The sequence below is a fragment of the Kryptolebias marmoratus genome, linkage group LG5 (genome assembly GCF_001649575.2).
Source record: "Kryptolebias marmoratus isolate JLee-2015 linkage group LG5, ASM164957v2, whole genome shotgun sequence".
Taxonomy (NCBI): domain Eukaryota; kingdom Metazoa; phylum Chordata; class Actinopteri; order Cyprinodontiformes; family Rivulidae; genus Kryptolebias; species Kryptolebias marmoratus.
Window position 1 is genome coordinate 78,541 of NC_051434.1, and position 27,887 is coordinate 106,427.

Genomic DNA, 27,887 nt, shown 5'->3' on the forward strand with positions numbered 1-27,887 from the left:
AGTAGGAAAGGCAGGTGAAGTGTCTTGCCCAAGGACACAACGGCTGAGACGGACGGAGCAGGGAGTCCAACCTGCAACCCTCCGGTTACAGGACGAGCCCCTACCTCCTGAGTCACCTCTCAAAATCATCAAATCTAAACTGCAGTTGACTATAAACCATTCAAGATATCAAAATGCCCCTTCAGTCCAACAAAGTCCAACTTTCTGTGACACGTTTAAATATTGAACAATGTTTTTACCATGAAGTGTGTCTGAGCTACACAGCTCCAAACGAGGCCGGGTTTTCTCACTTTGTTGAAAACTTTTTGCTGTTCTTTGCAGATATCATTTATTAATGTCTGATGTACTTCTACCAAAAGGCATACCGCAGTACAACCAACTGAGCCATGCTTTTTGGTGTATGTTTTTACATTTTTTTACTGAAGCTGAATAGTTATAATGGCTCTTCAGTCCTCAGGCATTTAGACTTTATTAATTCCTATTAAACATTTTGATGAAAGATTTTAAAAAAGCTTCTTTATCTAAAACAGTAATTAGACTGAGAAAACATTAAACACTAAACAACTTAGTGCATCTGTCATCTCCATTCTTAACATACTCCCATTCTGTATTTCCTGCCTTTATTATGTCACCGTCTAAATCAACAAACACTAAATAAAAAATAAAAAAATGTGTTATTTGTATTAGACAGTTGATGCACAAGCGGGAAACAGGATACAATTACATTAATTGCAGTAATGAAGTAGATTTATTGACTAGTAAATATGAGCTAAATTTTCCACAGTACATTTTTTTTTTATCACAGAAGGATCATAAATATTGTTGCTCTGTCACATTATTGTTTTGGGTTCAGCAGTTCCACAGAGACTGAAAAAAAATCAAATTCTTTCTTGTATTTTGGGGAAAACAGTGACTGCATGAGATGCCAGCAACTTTTTTTTGTAATATTTATAGTGAATTTCCAATATGAGGTGCTGCCAGAGTTAGCTGTCATTGACCTAGCTTTTTTTTTTTTTCTTTTCCATCTTTTCTACAAAAACAAAAAATGTATTCGGCAACAGAGTTATGATTTCTGATGTCTGGACTTACATTCTACTAAAAAATCTTTTCAGTTTTTTTTCCTGTCTTTGCTAAATGTATCAAGAGTCTTCATTCTTGTTATAAAAACTATTTTAGCAGCTGTTTATGGTGATCAAAAGTCTAATTATTTTAGCTACTTGTTGTGCTTTTATCCTTTATATTGATTGAAATTTTCTAAAGATGCATCAACTCAGATGACAGCCTAGAGATGTGTCAGTAAAAAAAATCTATCTATAGTTGATGTTTTATCATAGATGAAACTACTTGGCAATGTATTGTCAAAGTTTTCTTCAGCAACACCATTAATAACAATATCGTCAAACCTGGGATGCAGGAGGAGCAGTGTGGCTTTCGTCCTGGTTATGGAACAGTGGAGCAGATCTTCACCCTTGTTGCTGTGGAGGATCATGGGAGTTTGACCTTCCATTTTGTTTGTGTTTTGTGAGTGTGGAGAATGCTTGACCATGTCCAGATGCATTACATGATCATGTTTAAGTGCTATCCAGTCCCTGTATAAGTAAAGCAAGAACTGTGTCTTTATTCACGGAACAAAGTCAATCTTATTCTCAATGTGGATTGGACTCCACCAGGGCTGTCTCTTGTCTTCAGTTGTTTTTGTGGTGTCCATGGACAGGATCTCAAGGTGCAGTCATGGAGTGGAGTGTGTCTGGTTTGCGAACCTGTGATGGACCGAGCAGTTAAGGGACAGCCAGGCACAAGTTTAAAGTTAAAATGATTGTTTCTTTATTTAACCCAACACCAAACTTGGGTAAATAATGGAATAAATGACAAAAATTGGGCCCATAAAAAGGGTCAAAGTAACAGACATCAACTCAGACTAACTAAAACAAACAGACCCCCTAAGTGAGACAAAGGGGAAACTTAAATACTGGCTGATCAGGCCACATACAAGACACAAAGGGGAAAACACACAAAAACCTAACTGAAACCAACATAGCAAAATCCCATTCCCCCCCTCTGGATGAAGAGTAGTGGTATGAACCAATTTGCAGTCTCAACCGGCTTGCTCCACCCCTTCTCCCCCTCTCTGTTCTCCTGAAGGATTGGAGCAGCCAGCACTGAAGAAACTCAAAAAACAAACAAAGGTTAAATTAAGCAGAACATAACAATGTAAACTAAAATGTGCGCACTTATTCTAGAATACAAGGCGATGTGGTGCCTACTAAACCAAAACCAGTTATTCTGTAAATTAAATCCATAGACTTAAAGAAACCCAAATATAAATGAGGTGACCTATTGTATGTCGTGCGAGTGAATGTTACCACATTTGTGTGGCTGTAACTGCAGCCATCACAAGCTGCATGTGAGAACAGACATCAACGTTCATTGAGAGCTCCCTGCAGAGGTTAAATAACAGTTTACTGGTTGCAACTCAATCTGACAGCATGTTTGAATCCTACAGGTAATCCTAGGCAGGATTCCCAAAGAGTGTTTATGTTGCTGCTAACAGCTGCTGTCTTACATTATGGTTATACTTCACAAGATGCAAGACTTGCCCTGTCTTGGACACACCACTTAGACAGTTTTGAATAACATGTACATTACAACATGAGGTTTGACTGGAAATGGTGTGTCATGGTATGAAGCTGAATGTAGACCTTTTTTTTAAAATGCGCTTTACACTCCTGACACTCCAGTTGTAATCAGTACAAAAAAAGCCTGTTGATACAATCACCAGAAAACTTTAGAACCCAGACAGATTTAACAGTCTTATTGGATTATGTAACATGACCTTTAAAATGCACCTACAGTGTCTGTAAAGCACTGTGTCCAGTTAAAAGATTAAGAATTTTATTAACTCGAGATTTAAACAGCAAACATGTAGCTGGTAGATACATATGTAGGGTTCATTTCAGGATGTCAAAATCTGTTCTTAAATTCAGTGATTTTTTTAAAATGAGAAGATAAAACAGGATCTGGTTTCAGTTTGGATCAGAATAATAAACTAAGTGATAAAGAATCTGTGTTTGTCCTTGTCCTTGTTATTTTAGGCCCCTCTGCTTTTATTATTATTTTTTTTACCTCAGTGTATTTTTGGTCTGTTCCTAAAATTAACTGTGATGCCATCCAGCAGTCCTCTGGGGGTTGTGGGGGGTTAACCCTAACCCGTCACCCAGAAACAAACAGCAGTTACTCAACATGTGCATGTAGCCTTTTGACCCTTCGGTCACATGCAGCACATCCACAAATCCTTCAGTAACAAGCAGAAAGAAGCTGATCGCTCTGAGACCAACATGAGCAGAACATCTGAGCTCCTCATTTATGACTGTTCATCTTTGAGTCCGCCACTCTTCCCTGCTATACTCCATCTTCTGCTTCTATCTCTTATTAAACAGCTTCTGACTCTTATTACTCTTCACTGCTGTATTTTCTATGCCATTTCCTCAGCTGTTCTGCCTGTCATGTGATTTGCTTCTTTACATTTACTTGGTGTTAAGTTTCACATTTGTCTTCACCCTGCTGCTGCCTCTAATTTAAACGAGACCCAAAGATTTTGTTTAAAGGGATCCCAATTCCTAAGGTTATAATCAAATGTCTGTTACATAGTTTTAAATAATCCAAGAGAACAACAGCACTGTCTTTAGAGCTGTGTTCCTGCAGCTGATTTTAGGAAGCGTGATGACGTACACTGTATTCTGAGAGGCAAACATTTTTAAGATGATTTGATTCAAACACATTCTCCTCATTAATCTCTATCTCTTAGGTCAATGAATGCATTGTTGGCAGGACATAAAATGATGGTACTGTGCTGGTACTGTGACCCAGAAGAACCCTGAAAATCTGATCTTAGAGATTTTCACACCAAGTAGAGTTGTGATGGACTCACTGCAGACAATAGAAATATCTGCATTTATTAGATGTACCATTTCCTGGATGACTGAAAATCTACACCAACATAATGCAGATATCTGTTCAGACAGAAAAAGTGTCTTGGATTATCTGCATATTATAATCAACACAGAAGTTGTTGAAATATTTTCATGTGGACTATCAAGAAAACAGTAATATTGTGTTTGCAGAATGTCTTGTGGCATCACTGTGTTTCTGAGCATGTTGACTCCTAACACTTCCTGTCACAGTCCATCATGGCCTCTAATCAGGTCTGACTGATGGAGTGTTCAGTTCAGTTCAGCAGATAGTCAGTCTCTGCACTTCCTCCTTCACCCTGCTGAACTCCAGAGAATCCATGGAGCCAATAAACATACTGATCAATGAGACAGAGGCAGAGCATCAGTACATGGTCATTATATATGTGTATACTCAGCAGAAACAGGGTCCAGTTCTTCAGACACATGGAAGCCAAAAACATACTGGGGGTGCTACAGTGCAGGGCATCACTGGAACAGCATCAGTTCACGGTGCTAAAACATATCGGACGCATCAAGCTGACGTAACTGTAATGCAAGTCAGTTTTTAAATATAAGTCTAATATTTTTGTCTACTTCATCAGAATAACTACTTTCTTAAGCAATGGATGATCAGACATTTTCTTTTTGCAAACATCTTTGTAATGCTGAGACTTGCTGTGGTAAATCTCTGGAAAGTTTCAGCCATAAATCTTTACTCATCCATTTTTAAACTTTTGATATGAAACAGTACTCCAACTAAATAAGAGAAGAACTGTCAATAAAAGCATTAAAAATGCTGCTACCAGAACCTGGATGTCCAAGCAGAGAGTGGGTACACACAAACATGTATCATTCTGTCAGTTTCCTTCAGGGTGACTGCATCAGATTAAAATCCAGCAAAACTCCACTGCATGAGAGAAGCGTGTTTGCAAAACTGACCTCCTCAGTTCAGGCAGAAAAGATGGTAAACAGATCTAGTGATTGTTAAACTGGTTAATCCAGCGGTGATTAAACATATTAACAATGAAATTGCATTCCATTTGCTGCTGAAACAGTCAATGTTTACATGGCACATTTAACAGTATTATTGTTGTGGTACTGCATCGGTTCTGTGTTGGTAGTTGAACCCAGAATGCAGGTGAACATAGGAGCTCTTGAATGAGAACTAAGTTTTATTAAACAAAATAGCTGACATGGCAGCAACTAAAATAACAACACAGTGGAATCTGTTGGCCTTTTTTGTTCACTTGAGGTTCGACTGGAATCAGTTTAGAACCTGGTAAAGACCAGTTTTATTATGTCCTGATATGAACTGAAAGAAGGTAGACTTTGGTGGATTTTATTTTCATTTCTACTTTACATACTTTTATTTCAATCTTGTCTTCTGTTGAACAAAAGGACATATTGTCCCACAATTTATCTGCACAAGAGATGCTTTTCTAAAGGAACAAGCTAGAACCTATGATTCGTTAGACTGTTTAAAGTCGATCTGGGTCACATGCACATTATACTGTTTCAGTTTTCCTGCCTGGTTCAGCCCAAAGAAAAATACTGAAAAAAAAACAAAGTCCAGTTTAAATTTTGCAGATTTCAATGGAAAATCACAGCTGAAACCAATTAATTGCTGCTGAAACTGACCGTATCAGCAGCTGAAATGCCCAGGATTTACAGAACCAGAACCAGGTCTGGTCTGTAAAATCAGGCTGTTAGTGGATTTCTGGTCATCTCAGTCAAGTCCTCATAATGCTGATAGGCTGTCTGGTCCAAAAAGAGGACAGAAAAGTTTCAGAATATCTTTCAGTGTTTGTAAGCTGACCCACAGTGGGCTTGTTGGGTCTGGTTCCCCTCAGTAACACTGTGGTTCTGGTCCAGAGGATGGTAAGAGTGTCATTTTGATCCATGTTCGTGTCTGAGAACACTTCATGAAGTCTGAAAAGGTTCTGTGAAATTGCGAACCATAAAATGAGGTTCAGAACCATAAAAAAGATCTGTTTTCTAAGGTTCTGTCAAAAAAGAAACTGAGCAGCTCTTTGTTGAACAGCCTTTTAAAGACAGACCAAAACTTGCAGAGGTCGAGAAATTTCTCAATCAGATCAGTTTTCTCTGCTGATATTGTTTATTCCTCTGCTTGTTTACCAGAAAGCGCCCGGCCCACCAGCCACCATGCTCTCACAGGAATGTTTTGGAGAGTTTCTGGACCAAGTCCAGTCCATGCACACTGCATGCACTGTGTGATGTCTGAGCACAGAGCTGCTCAGTGTGAGGGAGGCCTGGAGCTCAATGAGTGGTTCTGTTAACATGGAGGCTTGGTGTCACATTTCTCTGTAGAGGCTTTTCTGTTTCCACACTGACACTGAAAGCTGTATGCTGGTGACGTCATAGTCCAAACCACAGAATCAGAGACTGTGTATAAACATCACGATCCAAACGGGCAAGAAAATTATAACATATATTTTGTGAACATTCAGTTTCTGAGAACAAAACAAGTAAGTGCTGCAGCTGAAACCAAGGAGGAATGTTTGGATCGAGCTGGTTCTAATTCATTCCATGTGGTGATCAAATTAATTAAAAATCAGGGTCATTCAGGTACCAAAAGACCTGATCGGGGCCTGTAGATCTAAATGTTTCTGAAGGAAAGTAATGAGACTTTTGAAGAGAATAAATTTCTGGACTGAATTAACTGAGGTAGATTCAAATTCAAATGTGAAACAACTGAAGCAGGTAAACAAAACCTTTACTTTGTAACTGTGTGTCAGAAAGAGGTTCTGTTCGTGTGCACCTTTGTCCCTCAGCACATCTGTCTCACAGCTGGAAATCTGCTGGATGAAAACAGTTTTATGTGATGAACTGGTGGATCATATCTCATTTTCTCAGTCTAAGGTGTGTTTTGTTGGTCAGATTTTGACTCTGCAGTGCCACCAACAGGCTGTGGAGATGGACTGAACACTGATGAAGAAACTGTTACTTTCAGACATCAGCTCTGCAGGGATTGAGCTGCTGTTCTGTAACTGTGGCCTAAATAAAAACCTTTGGGAGCAGTTTGCTGGGGGACATGTTGATGCTGTCCTCTAATGGTTGAAACTGTTTAATGCTACCTTCACAGGTGCATGTTCATTTTTAATCTGCAGGAGGCGCCGACAGAAACATCAAATCAGCGGATGAACGCATATCCTCAGTTTGTGATGTCAGGACAAAGACAGATGAAACTTTAACAGCTACTAAGCTGTTAATGTCCCAGTGAAAAAGCTGCATAGTCCACGAGCTGCCAGTCTCTGCTGAAAACACATTTGTGCTGTCCTTTTTAACTCCCAATGTCTGCCTTGGTCTCAGCATCTGTTCAGGCTTTAGTCTCAATAATTAGAGGGGCTTTGATATGATGTCTTCCTGCTGCTAAGATTATTTTGTTTCCTCATGTCTTCAGTTGGATGTCAGTTTCTGTCTCTGCTCATCCAGTCTGCAGCTACAAACAATCTTTCATTGGTACATTATCTTTCTCAGTTGTTTGCAGCCAGCTCCTCTGAACAAAGTACTGAGGATCTTCTTGAGTCAGAAAAAGATCTGATTTTAACTGTTTTTCAGTAGAAATGTGTTTCTGATGGAGTGGGCTTAAGGTTTTTACTGTCCTGAAATAACTGCAGTTCTATTTTTTGCTCTTAGATTCCAACTTTAACAATCATCCTTTTAGTCTAGCTGCAGCTGATGGAGACTCAGATTGTTTTTCTGCGCTGAACTCTTTTCAATAATACTGGATAGTAGATTACCATAGAGAAAGATAATTTTTCAGATGTTCACATGATGTAACACTCAGAGGTTTCAAAATGATGTGGAACTTTGCTGAGTTTTGTTTCTGATTTGTGTTTTATATGAGCTCAGAAGAGCATGAATCTGATCCATCAGAACCAAGTTTTGACTAGATGATTTTTTCTCAAGTGTAGCTGATGAAAAAAACAACTAAGTTGTGTTAATAAAAGTGAAGTTAAACAGCCAACAGCTGAGAAAGAAAAGTAAGTTTGATTTACATAGATCTTTTCAAACTACAGATACATTTTCTGTTTTTAAACAGAACTGAAAACTTGTCCGTTGGAAATGTAGACCTTGCATATCTGACTGTGAAGCTTTGTGATGAATAAGAAGCTTTTTAAAACAACTTTTATTTAAAGACGACTCCATTAAACACGTCACCATGTTATGTTTCATAATAAAACCTGTGTGGGCATGTCCAGGTGCTGCCAGCTGTAAGAGATTCAGAGTTTTGTTCCATCTGAGATAAGGTCTGTTGTTTATCCTACAGGAAGTCGAAACATGGACTGGATTTCTGTCTGAAAGACACTTCACCTCTTTGTCTGCTCGTGCATACTCATTCACTCATGCTTGTTGACAGGCTGCCTGCTCGTGCGCGCTCTTTGACTGCCTGCTTGTTCAAATTCACATGGTTTCTTTCAGCAGAAATCTGCTGCTGCAGATATGAAAATCCACTAAATATTTGTCTGACTTGAAAAATGCCGGCTTCCTCCTCCATCATCAGTGCCGAAGAACAGAGATGTCGCCTCTTTGGAAAGGGGGTAAGGGGCAGTGTGAATGAAGTTGCCTGAAGTGATGAAGAATAAAAGCCCACACACTCAGGAAGTGTAGGAGTTCTCTCCCTGCTCAGTTCTATTTTTATGTCCAGATGATTTCAGAAAAAGTCAGGCTTTAGTTGAGCCAGAACCAACCAAACACCAATAAATCAAGTGCTTCTTACTGTGTGCCTCCTGCCTCACTGAAATTTGGAAAGACTGGAAACTTTTCTGGTTCTGACTAAAACTAATGTTCTGCCTGTTTGATGCAACAATCTGATCAGAACCTACTTCACTGATGTGTCCAAAAACAAAAGTGTGAACTCAGCAGCTCCCATCAGACAAAACACAGACAGTCTTGGAAAAAAAAAGAGTCTTGAGGTTTCCTGAAATCCTAAACAGAAAGAATTTAAGGACTTCTATTCACAAGCATCAGGTTATAATAACTAATAACCTTAATGGTTTGCATCATCACGATAACATGAAGAATATTTGTTCTCCTAGCATTTTTAGTTTCAGATGTCAGAATGTGATGATCTGGAAATGAGACTGAACCAAGAGAAAGTCCAAACTCATATTTCCTGAACATAACCTAGAAACTTGCGATCTGCCCAGGGTGTACCATGCCTCTCACACAATGACTGCTGGAGATAGCACCAGCTCCCCTGCAACCATGCACAGAAAAGAAGTGAATTCAGAAATTTAAGTGGTTTTATGTTGGATTTGGACCAGTGTCCCACCAACGTGCACAGACCAGAGTGCACAGTGCAGGATGTCAAAGTTAACTCTGCCTTTAGTTTTATGTAACATATGATTAAACACACAAATCCTTCATGTTTACCTGAAGCTCCGCCTCCTGATGCTTGTCTGAATGAATGTCTGAGAATCAGCTGGTGGAGGGTCGTGTCCACTCAGATTAAATAACTCAGTACTTTCTGTGTGTAATAATGAAACAAACAGTAGCTTGCAGAGTCACACTGAGCCATCCAGGCTTGATTTAGTAATAACAGGCTACTCTGTGGTCAGATATTTTTGTTCACAATGAGCGAGCGTGCAGTGGTCCAGAAGCAACAAACTGAATTCATGATGTCTGAAACATCAACAGAGGAAGACAGGAATGTAGCAAACACCAACACAGAGGACTTCCAGTAACTCATAATCTGAAAATATCTTTGAAAAGAAAAGTTCTGAGGATCACCTAGAGAAACGATGAGGTTAAAACAGATGTGTCCAATCCATCCATTATCTGCCCCTTGTTCCAGGATCAGGTTGCGGGGGCAGCAGCTTGAGCAGAGAGACCCAGACATCTCTCTCCACAGCCACCTCAGGCCAGGTCAAGGCGCTCCCAGGCCAGCCGAGAGACAGCCTCTCCAGCGTGTCCTGGGTCTTCCCCAGGGTCTCCTCCCAATTGGACATGCCTGGAACACCTCCCTAAGAAGGCATCCAGGGGTCATCCCTGCCAAATTCCCAAACCTCAACTGACTTCTCTCGATGTGGATGAGTAGCGGCTCTACTCCGAGTCTCTCTCAGATAACCAAACTTTACAAACTGTCTCTTAGGGAAACCCCAACTACCCTGTAGAGAAAACTCATTTTGACCACCTGTATCCAAAATCCCATTCTTTCAGTCACTACCCAGAGTTCATTACCATAGGTAGGAGTAGGAGTGTATGTCGACTGGTAAACCCGTTATTGATTCTCCAGCAAACCCCAAGCACTTGAACATGATATTGGGATTACAGGAATGGTTTGAAAATGGTTTAAGTCACTTTTATTTGATACATTCCAGTTTGTTAATGCTAAAAACAAATCTTCTTTAAACACCAAAGTTAGTCATGAAGTTCCTCAGGGTTCAGTGCTTGGACCAATACTCTTTACTTTATACATGCTTCCATTCGATAACATTATTCAACAAGATGGAATAAATTTTCTTGTTATGCTGATGATACTTAGGTATATTTATACATGAATCCAATCAGTTACTTAAATTACAAACATGTCTTAAAGACAAAAACCTGGATGACTCTTAATTTTCTGCTTTTAAACTCAGACAGACAGACGTTGTGGTTTTTGGACCTGAGCATCTTAGGAACAAACTTTGCAACCTTTCTCTTCCTCTGGATGGCATTAATTTGTTCTCCAGTTCTAAAGTAAAGAACCTCGGTGTTATTTAGGATCAGGATGTCTTTTAACTACACATTAAAAATGTTACCAGGACTGCTTTCCTCCACCTGAACAACATCACTAAATTAGAAACAAGAAGCTAAAATCGGAGAGATCAGATTTCTCCAGTTTCAGCTTCTCTCCATTGGCTTCCTGTCAGATTCAGAAGAGAATTTAAAATCTTCCTCCTAACACCCAAAGCTCTCAACAACCAAGCTCCATCTGATATTACAGATCTTATTGTTCCATAGTTTCCTAACAGAGGACTTTGCTCTCAGACTGCAGGTTTACTTGTGGTTCCTAGAGGTTCTAAAAGTAGAACAGGAAGCAGAACTTTCAGTTCTCAGGCTCCTCTCTTGTGGAACCAACTTCCAGTTTCTGTTCGTGAGGCTGACACCGTGTCTACTTTTGAGACCCGGCTTAAGACTTTCCTTTTTGATCAATCCTATAGTTAGGGCTGACTTGGGTTTCCTGAGCTCTCCCTTAGTTTTGCTGCTATAGGCTGAGACTGCTGGAGGACACACTGTCTTCTCTCTGCTGCTGTCTTTACTCGTTCTACTCTCCATGTTTGCATTTGTAATTACTTCTGTCATTAACGTGTTTTTCTTTGGCTTTCTTTCTATTGAAGCTACACTTAGACCAGCCATTCTATGGCTGTCTATCTCTTTCCTGTTCTCTCAAACCCCAGTCAGTCGAGACAGATGACTGCCCATCCTGAGCCTGGTTCTGGTTTCCTCCTGTTAAAATTAAATTGTTATTGCGCTGATGTGAAAATTCAGCAAAATCCACAGGCAACCTTAGATAACTTTTAATAATTGGTTTTTTTATAATGTACGTAACTGTTTTTGTACAGGGTCTTGCGAGGATTTATTTTTGTAAATTGGCACTATATAAATAAACTGAATTGAATTAACTATATATACCTGTTAACTTTACAAACACATGGCTGAAGCCAGAAGAGTGTTTCTGGCTTCAGCCATGTGTTTGTAAAGTTAACAGCTGATGATGAAGAGTAAGAAAGACTGAAGTTCTTTTTAAACCTAAAAGATAAAGATGAGATTTGGTGTCCTTCAGTTTCTGTGATGGACGATGACACTAGAAGATGATAATCCTTAATCTTGTTTCAACTCATCAGTTTTTCTTCTGCTTGAGAAGAAAGCTTATAACCTGATATAAGATATATGTTCTTCTGCAGTTTTCCTTTCATTTCCGTTTCAGTCTAGAAGGAACTGTACTACTGCTGTTTTTAATCTCATTTCTTTGTTTTTCATGTAAATAAAAACTTGAATAAAAGTTAAAATAAATAAAAATATATAAATAAATAATGTAAAGACATTTACAGCTGGTTTATTCTGTAAAAAGAACATCTAACACTAAACACTTTGCTGACAATCAGGATCATACATCACATGTTCTGTGTATCTCACACAATAATACAACCCTTTTATGTTACACACCATGAAACAACACAAACATAATTTTACAAAAATCACACACCAACCCATAATGCATCTGTCTGATATTCACTCATCCAGAGAAGAAGCAGCTCATCTGTCAGTGGAGGGAAAGTGCTTTTAAATCATTAAGTGTATGTTTCCTGCTTTTAGTTCATTAAAGAAACACACACACAGATATACACCCACATTGGTATACAGACAATAACACTGATACACTGATACACACACACACACACACACACACACACACACACACACAGAGGAGAGGCTGAGCCCAAACATCTTGTGTCGCCACATTTGCAATAGTTGTGCACTTTTTCACATGAGCATCTGGAAAGCTTCCCGATTGACAGTTTTTCACATTTTGGAATCAGTTCAGTTCATTTCAAAGCTGTTCTGTCAAGATCAGAACCTTCCAACTCTACTGGTCCACTGAGCCAGTCTACAAACCCATTATTCCCCTCAAAACCAAACTCTGAAGTCTGTTGATGTTGGAGCTTTTTGGTGTTTATCTGTTTAGGTGAATTTTAACTGTAAATCAGACTGAACCACCTCAGAACATTTGGTTCTACTCTTGAATTCAGGTGAGGTCAGTGGTTCTCTGAGCAGAGCAGTGGGACTTGTGGGATAAAGTTTATCTACCTTTAATCGAACACCCCAACAACTGAAATGATCAAATAACAATCCATTTGTTATAATGAAAGATCACTTTAGATGAAATGAAGCTTCTTCTGTTCTTCAGGTTTGATTACCAGGAGTTGCTCCATAACTCCACCTTCTGTTTGGTTCCTCGAGGCCGACGCCTGGGCTCTTTTCGCTTCCTAGAGTCTCTGCAGGTAAACTGTCTGCACCCCCTATGTTCCTTTGTCCCCCCCCCACCACCTCTGTCCTCACCCTGAAAACTCAAAACTCCATCCAGCCTGAATTCCCCCCTCCCTCTTACTCTCATAACGCCAGCTTTCTAATACAGACACTGCCCCCACCCCCTTCAACATGTTTCCCCTTACGGAGCCCCAACACTGAGGCAGCATTTCTGATTCAGAGGCCTTGGATTTTCCTTCTGGGAGCCTGATTTGAGTTCTTCGGCAGGTTTATCCCCCATCCTAAAGATGTTCTGAAACGTGTTTTCAGGCGGCATGCATCCCTGTGCTGCTGAGTAATGGCTGGGAGCTGCCATTTTCTGATGTCATCCAGTGGAACCAGGCCGTCATCGAGGGAGACGAGAGGTTATTGCTGCAGGTACCTCACACACACACACAGGAGTACATTGTTTAAGGAGGTTAATGGTTCGAGCCCCACCTTTACCAGCCAGGAGGTGAAATTGATGCTGAGAATGACTCAGTGATGAAAGGCAGCAGGTGGTATCTGAAGATCAGCTGCCGTCAGGTTCTTTAACACATGTTCATCGAATCTCTGTCATTGGTCAGGAGTTATGTCTTAATAAATGCATTTATAAACCTCTAATCCCGCTCATGTCTGCAGGTGCCATCCACAGTGAGAGCGGTACCAAACAAGCGGGTTCTGGCCCTTAGACAGAGGACCCAGATGTTGTGGAATGCCTACTTTTCCTCTGTGGACCAGATCGTCTTGACCACGCTAGAGGTCTGCTCAAAGCACCAGCGCCACTAAGTATCACAGGTCACAGGTTTTTATGGGTTTGAATTTCTGCTCTCCACTCCGTTGTGATATGGATCATACCAGGCAGAAACACAGTGGTCTTGAAGGAAAACCATGTTGCTGCTGATGAAAGTCTGCTGAACTGAGCTGAAGTTTTGACCCTTTAATGGACTGAGTGATAAGTTAGTTTCTCTACTTCAGTTCCAACTTTTCCTTCTGCTCAATATCACTTCAATCACTTCAACAGGCAAAAGGGTCAGTTTTTTGTGTGTTCATTAAAAGCTAAATTTGTATGATAATATATAGAGAACTTCATTCTGACAGCCTTTTTTTTCAACAAAACTTTACAGTTTCACCTCATTTTTATTGACTAGACAGTTCAGCTAGATTCTGTCAAGCTTTACAGACCTGCTGGCCAAACAAAAGTGTTTTTAGTCCAAGTTTTGTAAATCCAAAATAAAACCCATTTCTGTATCTGAAAGGGGAACCTGTTTAACAGTTTAACTGTAAAGATCCTTAACTTCTGTGGGCAGCAGATTTCTAGATATAACAGTTACTGGACCTCCTCTTCCTGTACTGCATGGTGTTTAAGATCAGACAAAATAATAATAAAAAAGACAAAAAATAGACAAAATTACAGGCTGATGAGAGTGAACAAGTAAAATATTCTGTTTCAGTCGATTTGTTCTGCTTTTTTATTTATGTTTATGTTCACATGCAGACAGGTTTAGACCTGTTGACACAGAGGCTGTAAGGTTAGCAGAGTTGTAAAGGGCTATCTTCTTTCAGTTTCCCAACAATCAAACTTTCACTGATTACAGTCTGCTAAGGTTTTTATAGACTTTGCTGTATGCATCCTATCTAATCCTACCGGATGTCTTGGAGAAATCCCCTAATGTATAGAAAATATGTTATTATGTTGTAAATATCTGTCTCAACCTGCAGCTTTTCACTCAATGTTTTCAGACTTTTTGATGCTTAGAGGAAATTTCTCTAACGCCAAGAACACATATTTATCTGGTTCACACGGTTTTCTCTTCTCATGGTCTTTAAATTTCCTGTCTTTGAAGAAGTAGAACCAAAATTAACAAAGCCAGAACCATTTGACCCAGTGATGAGCAGTCCTCCCTTTATGTGTGTGTCACTCTGAATATGCAAAGACAAAACATCAGATTTATCCAGCTGACGTGAATAAGTCTGAGTGCAGCAGAACAGCAGCTGCTGGCAGAGATTTATCTTCAGTGAAATAAGGTGAAGGTTCTAGAGCTCAGTGATAATCTGCTTATGTTCATACAGCAGCTGTGCAGCCGGAGGTCAGGAGGGGGTTCAGGTACTGCTGAGGTCCCTAGGATTAACACAGAGCTCCAAACTAACAATCTGATTCCATCTGACAGGAAAAAACGTCAAAAATATCTGCTTTTCCTCAGATCATCAAGGACCGAGTCTTTCCGCATACATCAAGGAACCGGTACATGTGGAACTCACTGCCAGGAGGTCTGCTGGTCCTACCTGAGTACTCCACTCACCTGGCACACTTTCCTTTCTACTACCTGGGATTAGGTAACCTCACACTTCACTGAACCCAGAAGATCTCAGAACTGAGACCACAAGTCAAAATCAGAGAACATGTCAGAACTGACATTCTGTTTCTGGCTGGAACAGCAGTTGCAGTGTGTCTGTTAGAACAAACTATTAAAAATAAAAAGAACTGAAACTTATGAAACTATCACTGAAACTTTACTTTTCAACAATGTTTTAGCTGCAAACAGAAACATGGAAAACATTATTATAACTTAGACCTAAATTCAAACCTTTTATCTTTTCAGTATATTTTATTTGTTTTAAAAATAACTAAAAATCATTTCAAATTTTTGTTTCATCCTGTAACCATGAATGCATTTTTTCTTTTCTATTTTATGATCATGATCAGGGCTCAGTCCTGGTCAGGAGTTCACCGCTGTCATCCATGCTGTCTCCCCATTGGTCTCCCAGTCGCAGCCAATCATGAAATTGCTTCAAGTTGTCTCCAAGTCCAAATATTGCTCACAGGTAACTAACCAAAAATGAGAGGATGTGCTGAAAACAATTAGCCTTATCTATTACTGTAAGGTTGTAGTTTTCTTTCATAGCATTCGTTTTGATGTCTCACTATGGGATATGCCCGCTCTGCGTTTTCCTCAGAAGCATTATCTCATTATGCCAATCCTGATTTGCTGGTGATTGCAACATCTGCATCCCTACCCTTTATGTAGCTTGCGCTACAACGCAGCACCATTCAAATATTTCTTTTCACTTCAAAGTGCATCTCCTGCGCAGGCTAGCTTAACTGTCTATAGACTGAGCTAATTTAGCTAATCCTCTGTCGACGGGTGCTAGCTGCCGCAGCTCCAGCCTTCACCATAGACTGGAGCACCTGACTACTATTGAAGTTAGTTTTTCAGTATTGGCACACCAGGTAATACCATTTCTCTTCCCATGTTCTCCACACCAGTTGGCACAGACTTTTTCTGTTAGCAAACCAGTGACCAAAATGAATTCCGCTCCCCCTCACCCCAGAGGAGGTGGTGACTTGGAGGCTCGTCTTTGCAGCTGCGGAAACAAAATCTAAAGCAAGTATCTACACCAGGTGTGCTCGACCTGCCTCGGGCTGGAACACAACCACCTGGCAGTTGAGGTTCCCGGCTCGTGCTGGAACTGTTCTCGTTTCACCATGAAGAGCCTCAGAAGACCGCTAACAAGCCAAGCTAGTCTCTGCGACAAGGACCTGTTTCTGTCATCGAGCGGGCTGCCGAGGATAAGTGGGACAAAGATGTGGAGGCTGAACTGTGTGCTACAGCTAGCTGGGGCTCCCAGTTGGACTTAGCCATGGTCGCTACACCTGTTGAGCAGCGGCGGCTGGTGGAGTTTTCTACAGTGGGGCTATAAATCCAAAATACACATATACCAAAGGTTTTGGTATATGCACAAGTGCTTCCTGAACACACCAATACTTACAAAGACGGAGGTCTCCCAAGGCACAAGCCTGTAGGACACATTTAGTGTTTATAAGATCTGTTTTCTCCCTTATTTTTCAAAACTTTACCGGAGAAAATACGTCAAAGCTTGTTTTATGATGCGAGCACTCACTACGTCACATATTCTTAACGTACAATACAACGAAGATCGGATGTCTCACTCCGATTAGAATTCAAAACCAAACATTTTAACAGTTTTTAGCATAAATTTTCTTAAACTAATTATTACCAATGCACTTATTTATCACCTTGTGTATGTAACTTAGTCACGTAATGAACTTATTACTGTCTTTGAATAAAAGACAGTACGCCCTTGCGCCCTCTATTGGCCAGCCGCCACTGCTGTTGAGGATGTTCTAGAGGTAGACTACAAGGAGGATGACGAGGAAATCCCTGTGCTCCCCGTGTCCGAGGATGACTATGATGATGAAATCTTCATTCCAAGTGCACAGGCTGCAAAACCTGGTGCACATGTTGGCAGTTTCTCCCACCATAAGCATGGACATGCAGACCGTATGCAAACACGCTGCCTCTAGGCTCAACATCCCTGACCTGAAGTAGTAACAGAGACCACCAGATCTCGTTATGAAGGGAAGAAATTGCCCCAGGCCACTAGGAGGCAAAACAGCTGCTTCCCATTTTCCCTGAGCTGCTGGATCAAGTTGTAGTTTCCTGGAAGGGCTGCCCATACAGAGGTAAGACTCAAACACAAGGAGCCTCCTCTCTAGACTCTGAGGACATGGAGAAGCTCGGTATGCACTGTATGCCTCCCATGAAGCCACTGCCTATGTGTGCAGCGCTGTGCGGTCCAGACCACAGGGAAATCAATGGGGATTATGGTGTTGCAGGAAAGAGTTTGGTGGCGCAATCTGACCAACCTGTCAGACAGGGAAAAAGAGGACATTTTAAACATGCCAATCATGCCTAAGGGCATTTTTGGCTCCACTTTAGGCTCCATGCAGCAGCAGTGTGAGGCATGGAAAAAGGAGGATGAGGTGCTCCACTTTTGCCTACCAATGAAAATGGAACCTCCCCCCCATGGCGGCCCACGGCAGACCTTCACACAGGCAGCATCACGGCCCCTTCATTTCAAAATCCTCAAACAGCCAAAACCTCAAACCTTCCCAGTCGTCCCGCCAGGAAGGCAGTGGGATCGGGTTGGCCCTGAAAGACTCAGTTGCCAACAGCAGCCCCTTCGGGACAACCTGGTCAGGCTCCCAGTCATCAGGCCAGGAAGAAGAATAGGGCGGCCAAAAAGCCTCGCTACTCTGAGAACCGGGGTTATGCAAGTAACCTGAAGTTCTGCTATAGATTAGCTGCTGTATTTGGGATCATTGTTCTGGTGGATCATAACACAGTTAGCTTCCTAACAGATTACCTCAAATTGACCCTGGAATCCTTTGGTCTACAGAGAAGTTCATGGTCAACTCAATGACAGCAAGGTGGCCAGATCTCAAATTATCAGGTCTTCACCACTGCGCTGACAGTTGCTATGAGACATTTTTGCTGATATGCTGTTTGCTGCAATGTATTCTGGGTAAACATCTGTCCTTTGGGCTCATGTGTCCAAAAGACATTGTTCCAGGAAGTCTTGTGGTTCTTTCAGATTAAACTCTTCAAACCTAAGTCATGTTGTCATTTTGTTTTTAGAGAGAAGAGGCTTTCTCCTGCAACCCTTCAAAACAAACCATACTTGTTCAGTCTTTTTCTAATGGGCTTATCATGGCTTTTTAACTTGCTAACTGAAGCCTGTAGAATCTGGGATGGAGCTACATAAAGAAATCATAATCCACTACACACGCGACCAAAGTGCTAGTGTAGATTTTCAGTCATAAAGAACATAGTAAAAAGTTAGTTTTTTCTCATTTGACGTAAATGGCTTCCTTCACCCCCTGGCCTGTGTTCCTAAGCAAAGAGCTGAGACAGAGTTGAAGATCCAAATGTGGGCTTCAGTTTTAGGAGTGTGATGAATTGCAGAGGAGAACTGATGAAGGGCTGGACCTTTGAGACATTTGGATGGATTATTTCCATTTGTCAGAATCTTACATGTGAGCTAAGATCATATGATTTGAACTCTGGTTTTCCGGATGTTTCAGATCATCATTCTGTGGAACAATGAGAAGCCTCCTCCTATGCGGAGCAAATGGCCCCCTATGCCGGTCCCCCTTATTGTGACAGATGGCAGGAGGAAGGTAAGAGCCAATCACGTGTCTCTGGGACATCTGAATGACCAGTCGTTTGATCATCTCTCATTTCTGACACAGTCAGTCATCAGAGCTCAGCTCAAGAACCAGTTCATGATACAAACAATCAGTTAAAAAACCAGTTTACGTGACTAAAAGATCAGATCCAGACTCAGTTTACTAATCCAAACAATCACATCCAGAACCACGAAACAAGTTTGTGTTACAGCTAAGACTCATCACCATTTTTCTCACAGACCACCAGTCGGTTTTTACCTCATATTGCCATAGAGACGGAGGCGGTGCTGAGTCTAGATGAGGATACGATCTTGCTGACCAGTGAGGTAAGTATGAGGAACACACGTGAAGCATCTGGTTCTGATAGATATCCTCCAGAGAATCGATCCAGTTCTGAAAGCTATCTTCTTTGTGTTTGAAGATAAACTTTGCCTTCCTGGTGTGGCAGAGTTTCCCTGATCGGATCGTTGGCTATCCTCCCCGGAGCCACTTCTGGGATCCCTTGAAGCACGCCTGGGGCTACACATCCAAATGGACCAATGAATACTCAATGGTCCTTACAGGAGCTGCTTTCTACCACAGGTCTAATAGCACCAGAACATTAAACCACAGTTCCAATCCAGCCTAGTACAACTTTATTTGTAAAGCACTTTAAACAACCATAGAGGATCAAAGTGTTGTACATATCAGACCATATTAAAGCATAAAATTAAAAATCAAAGAATAATAATAAAACCTGGTTATAAACATTAAGCTAAGAGAAAAAATCTAAGCATATAAGATAAACTCTTACAGAGTGTTACACTCCAAAGAAAAAAAGGGGGTTTCAGGAAGAGATTTAAAATCAGACAGTTAAGAGGTAAAATATGAAGAAGCAGCTTGTTGCACATTATAGGAGCTGCTATGGCAAAAAGCACGGTGCCCCCTGAGTTTGTGCTTTGTTTTGGGGACACTCAGCAGCTGGTCAGCTGATCTGAGAGCGGGTGGGGGTGTAATGGTTTAGCAGCTCAGAAAGGTAGGGTGAGGCCAGGCCAGTCAAGATTTGAAAAGCAAAAATATAATTTTAAAATAGTATGGGTAGCCACTGGAGTGAAGATAAAATAGGGGAAATGTGCTTGTGGTACGTGTGCCAGTTAAAAGTTGCACAGCAACATTTTTGACCCTCTAACTCCCACTTAAAAGGTGTTACAGTAATCCAGCCAGGTGGTGACAAAGGCTTGAATTACTGTTCTTGGAAGGATGGGTTTTATTTTGGCCAACTGCCTCAAATGATAAAAACTCCCTTTTAACAACTCTCCTGATCTGAACTCAGGATCCAGTACGACCCAAATTCCTCACAGTCAGTTTGCTTTTCAGCTTTGGGCCAACGAACCTAAATCCAGAGAGGAGGGCCCAATAGAGTCTCCAAAAACCATCAGTTTTGTTGTCATTGAAATTCAGAAAGTTAAATGCCATTCAGGCCTTTATTTCCTCAAGACACTGAAGTAATGGACTGATAGAATATGTGTCTGTCTTTTTAAGAGGCACATAAATCTGACTACCATTTTCACAACAATAAAATCAACACCATGTTTTCCAAGCAGTGACAGAAAACATGCTAGCCACATTGGGGCCATCCTGAGCTTCAAGCATGAGCAGTTTCATCAGAAAACAAAGAACAGAGTAAAATTATATCCTGCCGATGTAGAACAAACTGGAACCAACAACTAAAATCCAGTTGAACAGAAATGCATTCCGATATCAGACATGAAATGATCAGCATTTGTCAAGTTTAAAAAGGACGTAACATTTGGGTTCCTTTAAGCCTAATCTAACATTCTGCTCCACAAGCTGAGCAATGAAGGTGTTACACTTTTCCATACAAACAGAATCCAAACTGCTGATGGATATAAATGTTTTTATGTAAATGATACTTGTTGGTTAAACATGCAGCAGAGATCCAACTAGACCTCCTGTTGGAGGAATTCAACAGCTGGTATTATTTCTGTGGGTGGAAGAAAAAAGATTTAATGTTGTTGAAGCTATTGGAGTCATTTGAAGAGAGATTATATTTAAAACTAAGCAGTAATAACTCGACAGAGGTGATGCTTGAGAGGTTGCTGGACCCTTTCTGAAACAATGTAGTTGTCGCAGTAAAAACATGTTTATTTGAAATGTCATAGCCCAGAATCAGGATAATTTCAGAAGCCGAACAGATGAAAAGTGAGTCCACATTTTCCTGCAGAAGCTGCCAGTTTTATTTTACAACATCTCATTTTTCCCAGTAAATTGTCAGGTCCGGACTAGGGCTCAGCTCAGAGTGAAGCTGTTCTTTGTGTTTACCATCGGAAGGCTGTTAAACACAGGATTTCTGAACTGAAAGCACAGAAGGTCTTCTACATCTGCTGTCCGTAGACATCACGGTGTATCAAACACACTCTGACCCCAGCACATGGATTGTCCTTGTTTTTATTAATGATTTTAGGGCACAACAGGAAGTTGAAACTCCATCAGATGTGACACAATATTCTTACAAGAGAAGCATCAGCTGACTTCTCTTTATTACATTAAATCATGTAAAGCTCAGCTTTAATTGAGAAAATAAAGTGAAGTTTCTGCCCCTCAGGTACTACCACTACCTGTTCTCCCACTACCTGCCTCAGTCTCTGCGGACGCTCGTGGACCGTACATCTAACTGTGAGGACATCCTAATGAACTTTCTGGTTTCTGCAGTAACTCATCTGCCACCAGTTAAAGTGGCTCAAAGAAAGCAGCACAAGGAGATACCATCCCCACAGGTAAGTTACACACACACACCTGCAATTACTAGGATGAGTATTTGGCGTTCTGAGGTCAGGACACTGAATGACTCTGTCTTGTCTTGCCAGGTCACAAAAAGCGTCCCATGGGCCAACCCAGAACACTTCAGTCAGAGGCAGGAGTGCATCAACACCTTTGCCAACTGGTTTGGTTACATGCCTCTAGTCCACTCACAGTTCCGCATGGACCCTGTCCTCTTCAAAGACCAAGTTTCTGTCCTCCGTAAAAAATACAAAGACCTGGAGCGGACGTAACACTGGTGAACAAACTAACAACAAGGTGGAAGTCTTCTTTAGGGAGCATTAAGAACCAGTCAGCTGAGGACAGGTCCACTTGTGACAAATGGGTCCCAGTTGTTCCAGACCACAGCACACACAGAAGAGACAAGAGGGGTGGTCTGAAAGTTGAGTCTCATAGGTCTGAGGACTCACAGTGACTCAGAGAAAAGACTGAAGGGATGTATGGTTCCAGAAGAACCGGTTCTGCTTCTGTGCAGTCCATAGAATCCCTCAGCAGAGACTGCAGCCAGGAAAATGGATAAATCCACAGTAAAACCTTAAAACCAATAAAACGTTTTCTGAAAGCAGCCTTGTGATGATGTTTGTGTCCTTAAAGACACTACAGGACATGTCTGAACGACCAGAGAGTTCTGAAACTCTACATGTAGTTTGAATAAATGGACCTCTTTCTCCTGCAGCTGTCAAAATCCCAGCAGCATTCTGATATAAGACAGACTGCCTGCTCTGTACATCAAGAGATGATAACTGCAGGAAAAAGATAGTGACCTCCAGCCTGAGTCAGGAAACAGATCTGAAGTCTGAAAGCAGCAGGAGAGCAGAGCAGGACGTTTGAGGATTCATGTAAAAGTGAGAATTATAGGAACATCTCATGTTGGAAATACTGCAGTTTAAACTCTGCTGCTGTCAATGAGAAACAGGTGAGGACAGATATCACCATGTTTTAACATCTCTGATCCACATATTTTTAAAATTATTCACATTTAATCTTTTATTTGATAAAATAACAAAGAAATGTTTTTAACAGAGCAGTCAGAGCTTAAGAAGCTGAAGCAGAAAGTTTTTAGATAAAGTTTAGGCTAAAATAACCCAGATTCTGATTAGTTTATTCCCTGATTTGACCATAATTAAACTTGCATCTGAGGAAGTTTTTTAACATATCACTGGATGGAGAAATGCAGAAAGATGAGGCTGCAGCATCATTCTGAACTGAATGATTTGTGTTGTTGCAGCGTGGGAGATGCTGCTGTTAAAGCCAGCAGCATCGTGTGGGAGGATGAGCTCTGACGGTTCCACAGAGTCTCAGAAGGTTCAAACACATGACTGGAAAATACATGGTTCAAAATCAAAACCCTTTATTTTATACAAAATGAGGTTTGTTTACAAAAAAACCCTTAGGGTGAACAGGTATTACGTTTCACACTCAGGAACATAATTAGACACACATACAAAGACCACCTGAGACAGGATCATCTCACCTGTGAGCTCAGTGGCTGCTGTAAACATTTGCCTGCAGTGACTTACCTGTGTCATCAGCAGGAAACACTTTGTACCTGAGGAAGTGACTTCTTTGAACAAAAAACTGCTTTTTACTGAAAGAAAACACCTTTCCAGGTTGCTTCAAGTCCAAATAAACTAAACTGAAGTAAAAACAGGTCAGAAGAACCAGGTCAGTGATGAAGAGCAGGAGGAAGGCCCCTATCCATAGTATCACCTGGTTGAAGCACCCTTGTGTCCTGACAAGTCGTCACTTCCTCAGCGTCAGCATGGCGTTAACATCCCAAAGCAGGTTCCTCATCTGATCCATCAGAACCTTCATCTCCTGGTTCTTCTGACGCACTTTCTATCATGAGACAGGTGAGAATTAACAAGCCTTCATAACAGAACATGAGAATCATTTTATCAGCTAGAAACTATAGAAACATTGTTCTTCAGCTATAAGGTTCACAAAAACACTTCAGATCCTCAACATCTAGAATCTGACTCAACACTGCCCCTTACAGGTGTCTGCAGAAATTTGAAAATTTGAAAGAGATTTTGTTGCATCTCTCCACATCAGAAACACAATTATAAAGTTAACCTGTATAAAATAAGGTCCCACAGAAGCAAAGTAAGGTGCAACTGGGTTTGTTACATGTACAAATATTTTTTTATTCTTGGTGTTTCAAGGTGAAAACTGAGCATATTAATTTAAATGATTTTCTGAAAACTTTAATGATTTCTGTTGTGATCATGTCTGTATTCTTAACAAAACAATGTGTCACTTCTGTTAACTGATCAGCGTTACCCGATCCAATTTTCTCAGCAGATGATGTTGAACTCACCTCCAGAACCTCTCGTCTTTCCTGAAGAACCAGAGGGCTGCAGGACTCCACATGAACAGAAACCAGTTCCTCTCCATCATACGGGACAAGCTGAACACACAGAACAACAAGCCGAAGCAAAGAGTCCCTCTGTTATTTACACAACACATTCATGTAAACCTACAGAAATTATCTTCATTTGGTCCCAAAACAGCAGACACAAATTCTGTAGAAAGCTGAAATCACTGCAAATATTCCTCACCTCTGTTGGCGCCTCCTGCAGGTCAGAGGTCATCTCCACACAGCGTTCATACAGCAGCCGAAGCTTCCGGAACAACAAGGGGAGCTGCCGCAGGTGTTCCTGTAGCCTCCCGAAGCGGTCCTGGTACAGGGCGTGGCTCTGGGTCACGCCGTTAGGAAGCTGCATTACAGATGAACAACAGCACTCATCAGAGAGGACTGTGCACAGAAACAGAAACGTGCACGTATACATCCCGGTATCAAGGCAGAGGTCCTCGTTCAAATAACAACGGATGATCAGAGAAGATTTTTTTTCTAAAGAGGATTCTGGACTCCGAATTTGGTTCATTTCAGGGGCAATAAAACAATTAAATGATTCTGTTATGTTCTGCAAATTATGTAGATTTTACTGGAAAAATATTCAACTTCAATTCTAAAAACTTTAGGATATTGTGCGAAATCTAAAAGAGAATGCTGTGATTTGCAGGTCTCATAAACCATAAATTTTATTCAAAATGGAACATAGCAAACATAGCAAATGTTGAAAGTAAGAATTGTACCATATTTAGGAAAAAGTAATAAAAAAAATATACATAAAAATAATAGGTAAATTTGAATTTGACGGCAGCAGCTCATCGTAAAAACGTTTTGGAAACCATGGACGCCACATCCTCTGTATTAAAGAGGAGAGGGACCATCCAGCCTGTTATCAAAGCCTGCCTCTCTGATGGTATGGGGGTGCATTAGTGCCTTTGGAAAGGATCTCCAGGTTTTAGAACATCTGCTCCCATCCAGGACTGTTGAACAGAGAGAATGGGACAACCTCAGGTCCAGATGTTTACAGACTGATGGGAGAAGAAGAGGGAAACATCTGGAACATCTTTAGAGAGACGTGTTGCTGCCAGCAGATCCAAAATTACCTGATTTCTTTCCTAAAAATGGTTCACTTTCTTAGTTTAAACAATTAGGTTTACTATATTTCACTGTGATTACACTATGGGTTTATGAGATTTACAAATCATTGCATTCAGTTTTATTTACATTTTACACAATGGCTCAACTTTTTCAGAATTTAGGCAAACCAAAGTGTCAAAGACGGATTTTTTTTTATATGGATGAGCCTAAAAACATTTTTTTAAACCAGATTTAAAAGTTCCACCAAAACACTTCGAAATGATGAAAAAACCTTTATAAATATAACAGTTTAAAAGGAAAATAAAAATCTTCTATAATGACACAGTAACCGTATTTCTCTATAACTTTATTAGAAATCGTTTTTGGTTCTCTCAGTGCCCCCACCACATCAGATCCAGGATCATCATGAGAAGGAAGAAGGGTTAAAGATCAGGATATAAACCGGAAGTACAACAGTTTGACGGTTATGGTCTGTTTCTCGATGGTATTCTTGATCAGCTGCTGCTGCTCAAAGTTTCATTTATGGTTCAGATTTATTCTCTCAGTCGTTCTGATCTGACATAAACCTTAAAGCCACACATGTCTGATAAAACCCGTTCTCAGAACTCAGACCGACTATAACCCGTTTACCTGCGTGGCTCGCGTGATTTGAAAGATCTCCATGGTCCGTGTGACGATGTCCTGGACGGTCTCCTGTCCGATCCTGCAGAGGAACACCGGGGGGATCTCTCTGAGGGGGGGCTGGGGCTGCTGCTGCTGCTGCTGCTGCGGAGGGAGGGCGGCCGCCATGATGATACCGAACCGAACCGAGCTAAGCTAAAGCTAAACAACAACGAACCCTGAACTAATCCGTTTCTGTCCGGTACCGGAATAAAAAGTCCGGCTGCTCGAATCTGCTGGTTCCGGTTCACCTCAGATATTCCCATAAAACGTTAGGTTCTTTTCTGACTGAGATTCATCAGTCGCTGCCGCGCCAACAACGTCACTTCCGGTTGGCAGCTAACTTTCCGTTAGCTTATTTAGCCCCCTGCTGGTTCCCTGGAACAATACAACACTGTGAAGGAATGCAATTAAAATATTGAAAACAATCTGTAGATGTCGGCACATATTATTCACAGTTATCAGTGAATCTGACATTTTCGTATAAAACAAGATGATAATATATATTTTTTTCAATTTATAAAGTTATTTTTTGATTCATTCGAAGAATCATTAAAGTGTTAAATTCTTTCTGACCAAACCTGCAGGAGGTCATTGTGTTCATGTTCAGTTTGTTTCTGAAAATAAAACTCAGCAGTTAAAGACAATTTGTTCTGTTTTCTCCATCAATAATCTGAGTGGCATCTTTACATTAAGGAGAATCTGAGCTCAAAAAGTTAAAATGTGGAGATAAGATATGAGGTGACAGACAAGAACTTATTCTCATTTGTTGCAATAAATTTTCATAACAATCCTAAACGTAAACCAACATCAAAGTTTAAAATGGAAACTACAGAAAGTAAAAGAATGCTGGTGTTTTATACCTGAGGATGCTGTTAGCCTTTGACTGTACACCTCGCTGGCAGCAGGAGGCACTCAGCGACAGTCCACATGTTCATCCTAACAATTTCTGTAAATGGACTTGGAATGGTAGGAGGGTGCAGGGCTGGGTTATTTTATTTTTGGAGGTAGGGTTTTTAAGAGGGGTTTGTGTGAGGTTTCTATATTATGTCATATCTAGCTTTTTAAGGTAACTTCATAAAGGGGCTTTTTAGGAGACCTTTTCAGGTAGTTTCCTTTGGGGTTAAAACAGTATCTATCAATATTTTCCTGTTTGGCTTCTTTCCAACATGCCAATATGTTCTTTTCACCAGTTTGATTTAACAATAATACACTGATGTAAAATATTTAAATTAAAACCTCCCACTGGTAAAGTCAGATTATGGGTTTCTTTGTTGTTGTTGTTTTTGCAATTAGGTTTTCACATTAGATTTCTGGTTCGACTTTCTGAATGATCACATTGGTCCAAACAGAAAATTAAATATGAAACAAGCTGCAGTTAGGAGAGTCGAAAACAGACTAACTGATCTTAAAGTTCAACAAATCTTTTATTAGCAACTTTTCTGAAAAATATTTATTCATTTTATTTGCAGAATATTACAGTTTTTAAAAGTTCAAATATTGTGCAGGTGAGAATCATATTCATAAACACATCACATCTGTACAACAGAAAACAGTCTGAGTCACCACACCCCAAGAGAAACTACACGTCTGTCCTCTTCACACAGCTGTCAGCCTCTCCAACAGATACCATTATCGAGTTCACAGACGACACAAAGTTCGTGGGGTTGATCTCCAATGATGAGTCAACATACAAGAGAGAGGTGGAAAACCTGACAACTTGGTGCTCCGCCAACAATCCCCTTGGTGGACTACAGGAAGTTTAGAAGGTCAGATCATACTCCTATGATCCACAATGGAGAGGTAGTGGAGAGAGTCCCCAGTTTTTGCATATTTACATCACTGAGGACCTTCCCCTGGACACGACACACTTATCACATCACCAGTAAAGCACAACATCGCCTGTACTTCCTGAGGAAGCTGGGAAGAGCTGGACTGCCTTGGAATCTCCTCATGAACTTGTCTGCATGGTGGAGAGCATCCTGACATACTGCAT

General features: G+C 40.7%; 2 protein-coding genes across 3 annotated transcripts in view; one reads left to right on the top strand and one right to left on the bottom strand.

Moving 5' to 3' along the window:
* ext1c (exostoses (multiple) 1c) overlaps window positions 1-22,343 on the top strand; it is a 48,844-nt gene extending 26,501 nt beyond the window's left edge. For both annotated transcript variants that reach the window (XM_017439933.3, XM_017439934.3), the window contains exons 3-12: window positions 12,868-12,961; window positions 13,257-13,364; window positions 13,608-13,727; window positions 15,170-15,302; window positions 15,673-15,791; window positions 18,853-18,948; window positions 19,197-19,283; window positions 19,379-19,539; window positions 21,563-21,734; window positions 21,825-22,343. In XM_017439933.3, coding sequence (XP_017295422.1) covers window positions 12,868-12,961; window positions 13,257-13,364; window positions 13,608-13,727; window positions 15,170-15,302; window positions 15,673-15,791; window positions 18,853-18,948; window positions 19,197-19,283; window positions 19,379-19,539; window positions 21,563-21,734; window positions 21,825-22,010 — 1,276 coding nt within the window. In that variant the 3' untranslated portion in view covers window positions 22,011-22,343. The remainder of the gene's footprint in view (window positions 1-12,867; window positions 12,962-13,256; window positions 13,365-13,607; window positions 13,728-15,169; window positions 15,303-15,672; window positions 15,792-18,852; window positions 18,949-19,196; window positions 19,284-19,378; window positions 19,540-21,562; window positions 21,735-21,824) is intronic.
* A 768-nt stretch (window positions 22,344-23,111) lies between these two features.
* Window positions 23,112-26,242, bottom strand: zgc:114119 (uncharacterized protein LOC619273 homolog). Its single transcript, XM_017439932.3, has 4 exons — window positions 25,862-26,242; window positions 24,339-24,497; window positions 24,098-24,187; window positions 23,112-23,616 (listed from the first exon to the last, which is right to left on the bottom strand). The coding sequence occupies exons 1-4, from the start codon at window positions 26,018-26,020 to the stop codon at window positions 23,521-23,523; spliced, it is 504 nt and encodes a 167-aa protein (XP_017295421.1). The 5' UTR covers window positions 26,021-26,242; the 3' UTR covers window positions 23,112-23,520.
* Between the last annotated feature and the right edge of the window lie 1,645 nt (window positions 26,243-27,887).

Bases quoted from the DNA above. Each gene is read 5' to 3' on its own strand.
- zgc:114119 (XM_017439932.3), bottom strand. From the start codon at position 26,020: ATGGCGGCCGCCCTCCCTCCGCAGCAGCAGCAGCAGCAGCAGCCCCAG. The intron at 24,188-24,338 runs GTGAGGAATATT...CTGTGTGTTCAG, and splicing joins TGCAGGAGGCGCCAACAGAG to CTTGTCCCGTATGATGGAGA. The intron at 23,617-24,097 runs GTGAGTTCAACA...GTCTCATGATAG, and splicing joins AAAGACGAGAGGTTCTGGAG to AAAGTGCGTCAGAAGAACCA.